The sequence below is a fragment of the Oculina patagonica genome, chromosome 8, assembly GCF_052425735.1.
Source record: "Oculina patagonica isolate OP01 chromosome 8, crgOcupat, whole genome shotgun sequence".
In the NCBI taxonomy this organism is placed as follows: Eukaryota; Metazoa; Cnidaria; class Anthozoa; order Scleractinia; family Oculinidae; genus Oculina; species Oculina patagonica.
Window position 1 is genome coordinate 33,782,600 of NC_135765.1, and position 9,822 is coordinate 33,792,421.

At 38.1% G+C, this 9,822-nt stretch overlaps 3 protein-coding genes across 6 annotated transcripts in view; 2 read left to right on the forward strand and 1 right to left on the reverse strand.

Annotated features, from left to right (window-relative positions):
- The window catches only part of LOC144662138 (uncharacterized), a 66,079-nt gene that overhangs the window by 41,731 nt on the left and 14,526 nt on the right, over nt 1-9,822 (forward strand). Inside the window, exon 1 of one of the 4 annotated variants that reach the window (XR_013572398.1) lies at nt 2,038-2,162. The exons of 2 other annotated variants lie outside the window; for them this stretch is intronic. The gene's annotated coding sequence lies outside the window, so the exon portion shown is untranslated. Of the gene's footprint in view, nt 1-2,037; nt 2,163-3,760; nt 3,884-9,822 lie in introns of those variants that run through there. One more of the 4 variants, XM_078522893.1, reaches the window with a different exon arrangement.
- Nucleotides 5,285-7,087, reverse strand: LOC144663316 (uncharacterized). The gene is made up of 2 exons (XM_078524212.1): nt 6,888-7,087; nt 5,285-6,074 (listed from the first exon to the last, which is right to left on the reverse strand). Exons 1-2 carry the CDS (start codon nt 7,064-7,066, stop codon nt 5,285-5,287), a joined length of 969 nt encoding a protein of 322 aa, XP_078380338.1. The 5' UTR covers nt 7,067-7,087.
- On the forward strand, nt 7,545-8,700 carry LOC144662127 (uncharacterized). The gene has a single exon (XM_078522871.1). It carries the CDS (start codon nt 7,545-7,547, stop codon nt 8,550-8,552), a length of 1,008 nt encoding a protein of 335 aa, XP_078378997.1. The 3' UTR covers nt 8,553-8,700.

The following is a 9,822-nucleotide window of genomic DNA, read 5'->3' on the forward strand; positions in this document are numbered from 1 at the left end:
CAGCCTGTTTGCAGGCTTCCTTGTAGAAATAAAATTATGTACATGTATAGGCCAAAAGGGTGAAGGAATAGAGCTGAGCATGGTCTCGGGGGAAATATTATTTGTCCTATACTGAAGAATTCTGGTTATAAGCCCCTTTGCCTGAAAGCTTCCTTGTTATAGACCCAACCTGGAACTTCCAGAAAGGAAAGAATAAATCCGGCTATAAGACTAAGGATACAAGCCCCCAGTGACAGTGCTGAACAGAGCTAAATGTTGCTTTATTTTCACTTTATGACTTCAAAACATAACTCATGAACTTTGTCGTGAATCATTTGAAATTTTACAAAAAACTATATTTTTTATTTCACCTAATCACCCAAAAACCATAAGCCTCGCAATTTGTAAGCCCACCCAAGACTCCTTACGAATTGAGTATGCCCAGGGCTTACAACCAGAATTTTACAGTACCTTATTAGGAAGCCTGTCCATAGACTACATGTACAATATAGGTGGCATTTTGTTTACAGCAAGGCGCCCAAATGTGTGACCACTTTTAATTTATTCACATTCTTTCGTGCAGATTTAATCCAATCAGAAGTCAACTGCAAGCTATCCACGGCTTTTGATTGGATTAAATCTGCACGAAAGAATGTGAATAAATTAAAAGTGGTCACACATTTGGGCGCCTTGCTGTAAATGTGTGCAGCAAAAATAAAAACTTTTGAAATGTTATTTATGTGCCTATAGAAATCATTGCTTACAATGGGTTAATTGACTTCTACAAGCCTGTTCTTTTATTTGAAGGGTTGGGTTGAGGTGAATATTATTTATCTTTTTTTAAATTACAGAGTGTTTGTTCTATTGCATGTACATGTAGATCTCCTCCTGGCTTCACAAAATTTAAATTTAATTTTGGGGGCATCAGAATTTTTGAAGGGTGTCAGAAATTCTGTAACAGAATGTATGAATTTTTTAGTGAGCTATTGAGGAGTGTTACAAATTCTGTAAGCTAAAGTTTTTTTTCAGAATTTCTAAATTTTTTAGTGAGCTCTTCAGGAGTGTTAAAAATTCTGAAAGCTTAACATTTTTTCAGAAATTCTGAATTTTTCAGTGAGCTTTTGAGGAGTGTCAAACATTCTGAAAGTTTAAGTCTTTTTCAGAATTTCTGATTTTTTTGGTGAGGTCTTGAGGAGTCAAAAATTCAGAATTTCTGAATTTTTTAGTGAGGTCTTGAGGAGTCAAAAATTCAGAATTTCTGAATTTTTAGTGAGCTCTTGAGGAGAGTCAAAAATTTTGAAGGCGTAAGTATTTTTCAGAATTTCTGAAAAATTTTAGTGAGCTCTTGAGGGGTGTCAACAATTCTCAAAAAGTTATTGAGGTCTTGAGAGGTACAAAAGGTAACGTGGCGATTTGTCGGAATAGGGAAAAAGTTAAGTCTTAAAACCCTGTACTTGACGGAATGAGAATTTTCCTCAATGCAATAAGGCTATATCGTTCGGAATAACAAATTATTTCAGCAGGTTATGGTAACTTTGAGCGGAATTTTTCTAAATTGGAACGCCACATTTTAGTTTGGAACGCGTTTTATACTACAATATGTATAGCATGTACTTGAGACAGGCCGGTAAATCAAGGAATGCTTTAGAGCAGTAGAAAAACTATATTTATCTGTTTACATTGATGGAACACTGTTAAACAGAATTTTGTTCCTATTTTGTGTTATATGAAAGTTAATATGTCGACAAACTGGCAACTGAGGGAAAACATTTTGTCTTCTTGCTGGAGGTCATAGCTAATGCATTCGCGAATATTCCATGAGCGTTTAGCTCCGTTATGAATCAATAAATACTGAAACTCGACTGACACTTTCTTTTTCGCAAGAATTGAAAAGTGAAGACATACAAAAGACAAAAGCAAAAGCCAAATTAAATAACGACAAACTGGCTGCACATGAAACAATAAAGATTATCAATGTATGGACCGCAATTGTTTTATATAAAAAAAAATTTCCAGTTTTTTAATTTGCATGACCGACAACGAATTTATCCCGTGATTGCCAACTCCACCATAAATTATACCAACAGGGTTATAGCGTGTACTAGGGATAAGCTCATGTCATTTCCAAGAAGAAAGGCTTTAAGCTCGGAGTTCATTTCAACGTTTTAGTCGGTACAAGGAAGGTAAGACCATTTAAGTTTCTTGACATCTTAGTTTTAGCAGTCCGTTTGTTTCTAAGATTTTTTTAATTCAAAAAAAATATATTCTCTTTTCACGTATTTGCGTGATTTGCCAGTAAAGTTAAACTAACAGAAAACGTTTCCATTAACGTTACCAATATTTACAGGACATAAGTCACTTTATAAAAAGATGAGATCGTCTCTACATCGCAAAAAAGGACCCTGCATATACGAGCTTCTTACCTTCATCATTCAAATTGACAAATATTTAACAATTATCCAGCCAAATCGCGCAAAATATCGCCTGATACTAAGCCCACGACCTACAGCTCGTTAGCGAAACGACTTTAGACATAAGCGAATCGACATAGGACGTTAGCAAGCTATTCCTTTGCGAATTTACTCGTAGGCGAAACGACCGCAATTCGATTTAGGTACTGGCCCCTGCTATAAGGTTGTTACTTTGAAAGGTTTTGACTCTTAATTAGAGTACAAGCTCGCTTGCAACCTTGAGTTTGAATCCTGCAAATCTAAAAGTAAAAAGGAAAACATACCCCGGTGATACAAATACCAAAATGAACACCTTTGTTTAAAGCCGCTTGTAAAAATTGATTGAAATGTATATTGAGTGACAAACTCCTGCCTCCTACGCACATTTTCTGCGTAGGAAGTTAAGGGACCTGGTGTTAGTGACGGAGTATTTAAGAGCGTTAAAATAACCTGTTCCATTTTTCCAGATTGGCTAAACACTGTTTAAAGGAAATATTGTGTTTTTTTTGTGTCAAAATATCGACAAAATGGGGAACAGAAAACATTTTGTCTTCATGCCGGAGGTCATACCTTGTTCCGACTCATGATTATTCCATGATCGCGCAGTTCAATTGTGAATTTAAACAAGAATTTGAAACTCGACTGACGTGGAATATAAGTCCGCAGTAACTATTCACAAGAGAAAAGCCCAAAAAATAAAATAAAGATAAAATACGGTATACCCAGCTGCAAATGAAAGAGAAAAGATTATGAAGGAATGGACAGCAAAGTCCACGCAACCAGGTAGCTATTCTAATGGGGATTGCCAGCACATCCATAAATTATACTACAATATGTAAAGCGTGTACTCGAGACAGGCTGGTAAGTCACAGAATCCTTTAGAGCAGTAGAAAAACTATATTTATCTGTTTACATTAATGGAACACTGTTAAACAGAATTTTGTTCCTATTTTGTGTTATATGAAAGTTAATATGTCGACAAACTGGCAACTGAGGGAAAACATTTTGTCTTCTTGATGGAGGTCATAGCCAATGCATTGGCGAATATTCCATGAGCGTGTAGCTCTGTTCTGAATCAATAAAAACTGAAAACTCGACTGAGGTCACTTGATTCTCGTGTGCAACAACCATGAGTGGAATATAATCGATTCTTTTTCGCAAGAATTGAAAAGTGAAGACATACAAAAGACAAAAGCCAAATCAAATAACGAAAACTGGCTGAACCTGAAACAATAAAGATTATCAATGTATGGACAGCAATTGTTTTATTTAAAAATTTTTTTCAGTCTTTTAATTTGCATGACCGACAACGAATTTCTCCCGTGATTGCCAACTCAACCATAAATTATACTAACAGGGTTATAGCGTGTACTAGAGATAAGCTCTAGTCATTTCCAAAAAAGAAAGGCTTTAAGCTCGGAGTTCATTTCAACGTTTTAGTCGGTACAAGGAAGGTGAGAGCATTTCAATTTCTTGACATTTTAGTTTTAGCAGTCTGTTTTCTTGTAAGATTTTTTTATGGCCAAAAAATATTCTCTTTTCACGTATTTTGCGTGATTTGCAAGTAAAGTTACACTAACAGAGGGCGTTCTAATTAACGGTACCAATATTGACCGGACATAAGCCACTTTATAAAAAGATGAGATCGTCTCCACATCGCAAAAAAGACCCAAATACGAGCTTCTTACCTTATTATAAAAAAATTACCACTCCCGTAATTCAAGCTCGGATGGTGCGAACTCGGTTGGGAGCGAAACCTTCATCATTCAAATTGACGAATATTTAACAATTATCCTGTTAAACCGCGCGGAATATCGCCCGATACTAAGCCGACGACCTACAGCTCGTTAGCGAAACGACTTTAGACGTAGGCGAATCGACCTAGGACGTTAGCAAGCTATTCCTAAGCGAATTCACTCGTAGGCGAAACCACCCCAATTCGATTTAGGTTTTGGCCCCTGCTCTAAGGTTGTTGCTTTGAAAGGTTTTATTTCTTAATTAGAGTACCAGCTCGCTTGCAACCTTGAGTTTGAATCCTGCAAATCTAAAACTAAAAAGGAAAACATACCCCGGTGATTCAAATAACAAAATGAACACCTTTGTTTAAAGCCGCAAGTAAAAATTGATTGAAATGTATATTGAGTGACAAACTCCTGCCTCCTACGCACATGTTCTGCGTAGGAAGTTAAGGGGCCTGGTGTTAGTGACGGAGTATTTAAGAGCGTTAAAATAACCTTTTCCATTTTTCCAGATTAGCTAAACACTGTTTAACCGAAATGCGGTGTTATTTTTGTGTCAAAATATCGACTAAATGGGAACAGAAAACAATTTGCATTTGTCTTCATGCCGGTGGTCATAACTTGTTCCGACTCATGATTATTCCATGATCGCGCAGCTCAATTGTGAATTAAAACAAGAAACTGAAACTCGACTGACGTGGAATATAATTGCGCACTAGCTATTCACAAGAGAAAAGCACAAAAAATAAAATAAAGATAAAATACGGTATTCGTAGCTGCAACTAAACAGACTGAAACAGTAAAGATTATGTAGGTATGGACAGCAAAGTCTGACCTATTCAGGTAGCTATTCTAATGGGGATTGCCAGCTCACCCATACATTATACTACAATATGTATAGCGTTTACTTGAGACAGGCCGATGAGTCACGGAATGCTTTAGAGCAGTAGAAAAACTATATAAGCAAGGGTTTTGATATACATAGACAAGTAAAAATAAACGATAATAACGAACGACGTTTCGGAGTCGTCATGACACCATTTTCAAGTTCAAAAATAAAAAGAATAAACTGTCAGAAAAAGTTCGCTTAAGATTAACATAATAAAATATGCAATGTCACGCAAATAGTTTGGCTCGGATTGAGTCTGATTGGACATTTAGAGATGGTGACAATTCTCTAATTACTAGCATTTCATGCACTAAACAATCAAACTTATTCTTGCACTTCTTGATGACATGAAACTGTTTGTCAAGGTCTTTTGGGACAATACAGTGTTTGTCTCTATAATGCTTGCCAATAGATGATGTTTTGTTCTTGTGCTCGTCCACGCGCTGATGTAAATGCCTCAGTGTATATCCTACATAACTTGCATCACACAAGTCGCATTGAAATCTATATACAACACACTGCTGGTTTACAATAGGTGGTTTCTTCTCTTGTACTTTAAGCTTTTGTTCGATTTTGTTGCTAACAAAAACTGGTTGAATGACTGTGCGCGTTTTGTGGCTTAGGTCGTTGAGTTGTTTCCGTACAAAATCTGCCGAATCCTGATCTTTGAAGGGTACTACTATCCGAACTGTTGGACTCTCGCCAGTGGCTGGTATTGGTTGTCGATCTTCGGTCTTTGAACTAACAAAACAACGGACGGTGGTATTGATGAGCTGTTCCGGATATTTCAGCTGGGAGAACAGTGCTTTCAATCGGTCACATTCTTCGGAAAAATATGTCCAACACGATGATAATCGATATGCACGGTCAAGCATGGTTTTCAGGAGCCCTCGTTTATATCGAATATCGACATGGCTCTGATAGTGGAGCAAAAGACCTGTGTTTGTAGGTTTTATGTAAACCTTGGTCTCGATGTTTGGGGCTCTGTTCAGCAGTTGCATACCAAGAAAGGGAAGCACCATCTCTAGAAATCGCGGACCTTCGAGTCCGCGAATAGTATGTCCTGCGGTACATTGACCGTAGAAGCGAACGCAAGAATTACAAAGAAAATGTATGGAGAATGAAATGTTTTATTAAATATTTCTTGACAAATTAACAAATGTAAAAATGTGAAAGCGGAACACAATAGATTGATGTATTAAGAACCACATTGTACAAGAATTGAAGTGCAGACTTCGAATTTCATTTGTATTCATGAACGTTTTCTGCGAACAGTTTTTGAGACCAAAATTATAAGGCGTAGAGGAGAAATGTATGGCGAAAACCGAAAACTTAAAGTTTATAAACGGGGATTATCGGCAAACTGAATGTGATCGAAAAAATGTGAAAGCAGATTTGATAAAACTATACATGAATCTAACTCACCAAATGATTTACATCTCCTTCCGATTAGATTTCATTTGTATCTTTGCCGTTAGAAAACCACAAAAAATCGCATACTGTAAACACACGGCGGCAGTTCACATTGAAATCCCAAAATCCGCTGTCTATGAGCTACGATATTTCAGCCGTCTTTGCTCCAATTTTGCCGCAAAAGCCATCGTTTGAAAGATCTTTTGCTCCATTTTTATTATCAGGCAATATTTATGACCAGTGGTTTTCCTACTTCACAAAATATTACTCTGTGTAGGCTGCATTTTTGTGTACCATCGTAGATGTATATGAGCCCAAAGTCAGGCTTTCGAATCAGCGGCTATTACCAAGTTTCGCGAGCGGTTAATGTAAGATGCATCAAAATTCGCCGACTTCAATGTCCGCGATTTCTAGCGATGTCGGTCTTTCTCTGTTTCCATGGTGAAATTTACTGATGGATGGCAATTATTGAGGACTTGAAGAAATGTAGCCGCTGATGTTAGGTCTGGCATGATGGTTAAGGTGTCGTCGACGTATCTCTTGTAGAATGAAGGCATTTTACCTTCACGCTCAAGAGTTTCTTCAATGTAACCCATGAAAACGTTGGCCAACAGTGGTCCCAGGCTTGCACACTTGCACACAGGCTCCCGGCTTGCACACTTGTATGGTTTGCCTAAGACCCACAAAGAACGTCTGGCTATGCGCCCCATCTTATCTGCCACACGAACGTACAATTATGGATTGGCGAAATGGCTAGAGGAGAAACTACAACCCCTGTCCTACAACCGGTACACAATAACCGACACCTTTGAGTTTGCAAACGAAATTCGCGAGTTAAAGATCAAAGATGGTGATGTCCTAGTGTCGTATGATGTTTCCTCGCTATTTACCAATGTGCCGCTGGAGGAAACCATACAGATACTGGCTGACAAAGCGTTTACAAACAACTGGTTCAATGAAACACACCACTTGAACCTCAGCAGATCGGACCTCGTAGACCTCCTCAGAGCATCCACTAAAGACCAGCTGTTCCAATTCAATGGGCAATTGTATGAACAGACCGATGGCGTCGCCATGGGTTCGCCACTGGGACCACTGTTGGCCAACGTTTTCATGGGTTACATTGAAGAAACTCTTGAGCGTGAAGGTAAAATGCCTTCATTCTACAAGAGATACGTCGACGACACCTTAACCATCATGCCAGACCTAACATCAGCGGCTACATTTCTTCAAGTCCTCAATAATTGCGATCCATCAGTAAATTTCACCATGGAAACAGAGAAAGACCGAGTGCTTCCCTTTCTTGGTATGCAACTGCTGAACAGAGCCCCAAACATCGAGACCAAGGTTTACATAAAACCTACAAACACAGGTCTTTTGCTCCACTATCAGAGCCATGTCGATATTCGATATAAACGAGGGCTCCTGAAAACCATGCTTGACCGTGCATATCGATTATCATCGTGTTGGACATATTTTTCCGAAGAATGTGACCGATTGAAAGCACTGTTCTCCCAGCTGAAATATCCGGAACAGCTCATCAATACCACCGTCCGTTGTTTTGTTAGTTCAAAGACCGAAGATCGACAACCAATACCAGCCACTGGCGAGAGTCCAACAGTTCGGATAGTAGTACCCTTCAAAGATCAGGATTCGGCAGATTTTGTACGGAAACAACTCAACGACCTAAGCCACAAAACGCGCACAGTCATTCAACCAGTTTTTGTTAGCAACAAAATCGAACAAAAGCTTAAAGTACAAGAGAAGAAACCACCTATTGTAAACCAGCAGTGTGTTGTATATAGATTTCAATGCGACTTGTGTGATGCAAGTTATGTAGGATATACACTGAGGCATTTACATCAGCGCGTGGACGAGCACAAGAACAAAACATCATCTATTGGCAAGCATTATAGAGACAAACACTGTATTGTCCCAAAAGACCTTGACAAACAGTTTCATGTCATCAAGAAGTGCAAGAATAAGTTTGATTGTTTAGTGCATGAAATGCTAGTAATCAGAGAATTGTCACCATCTCTAAATGTCCAATCAGACTCAATCCGAGCCAAACTATTTGCGTGACATTGCATATTTTATTATGTTAATCTTAAGCGAACTTTTTCTGACAGTTTATTCTTTTTATTTTTGAACTTGAAAATGGTGTCATGACGACTCCGAAACGTCGTTCGTTATTATCGTTTATTTTTACTTGTCTATGTAGAAAAACTATATTTATCTGTTTACATAAATGGAACACTGTTAAACAGAATTTTGGTTCTATGTTTGTGTTATATGAAAGTTAATATGTCGACAAACTGGCAACTGAGGGAAAACATTTTGTCTTCTTGATGAAGGTCATAGGCAATGCATTCACGAATATTCCATGAGCGTGTAGCTCCGTTATGAATCAATAAAAACTGAAAACTCGACTGAGGTCACTTGATTCTCGTGTGCAACAACCATGAGTGGAATATAATCGATTCTTTTTCGCAAGAATTGAAAAGTGAAGACATCCAAAAGACAACAGCCAAATCAAATAACGAAGTACAGACTGGCTGCACATGAAACAATAAAGATTATCAATGTACGGACATCAAATGTCTTCAGCTGTTTGATTTGCATGGCCGACAACGAATGTCTCCCGTTTTAGACGGTAAAAGAAAGGTGAGACCATTTCAGTTTCTTGACATCTTAGTTTTAGCAGTTCGTTTGCTTGTAAGATTTTTTAAGTCCAAAATATTCTCTTTTCACGTATTTGCGTGATTTGCATGTAAAGTACAGAGAACGTTCGCATTAACGGTACCATTATTGACCGGAACATAAGCCACTGTATTAAGACGTTAGCGTTTTAACTTTATTCTTTAGTGAAACCACCTACAGCTCGTTAACGAAACAACTTTAGACGTAGGCGAATCGACCGAAGACGTTAGCGAACTGCTCGTTAGTGAATCTACTCGTAGGCGAAACGACCGCAATTCCAAAAGGACCCTCAAAGCGTTGTTTCGCGTCCTCACAAGAATAAATAAAAAGTTAAGCGAGATTTCATGCTGAAAGCGTTCTTTCGCGTCTTAACAAGTATGAATAAAACTTTAAGCAAATTGTTGTGTTCAAAGCGCGGCTTCGGTTCTTAACAAGAATCAATAAACAGTTAAGTGAGGTTTCATGTTTAAAGCGTTGTTTAGCGTCTTCACAAGCATGAAAAAACTTTAAGCAAAGTTTCGTGTTCAAAGCGTGGGTTCGGGTCTTCACAAGAATCAGTAAACAGTTAAGTGAGGTTTCATGTTTAAAGCGTTGTTTCGCGTCTTCACTAGTATTAATTAGAAGTTAAGCAAAGTTACGTGTTCAAAGCGTG

Excerpts from the sequence above, each read along its gene's own strand:
- LOC144662127 (XM_078522871.1), top strand. The coding sequence starts at position 7,545 with ATGGGTTCGCCACTGGGACCACTGTTGGCCAACGTTTTCATGGGTTAC.
- LOC144663316 (XM_078524212.1), bottom strand. The coding sequence starts at position 7,066 with ATGGGTTACATTGAAGAAACTCTTGAGCGTGAAGGTAAAATGCCTTCA. Across the intron at positions 6,075-6,887 it reads GAAACAGAGAAAGACCGACA|GCTTCCCTTTCTTGGTATGC; the intron begins TCGCTAGAAATC and ends TCTAGAGATGGT.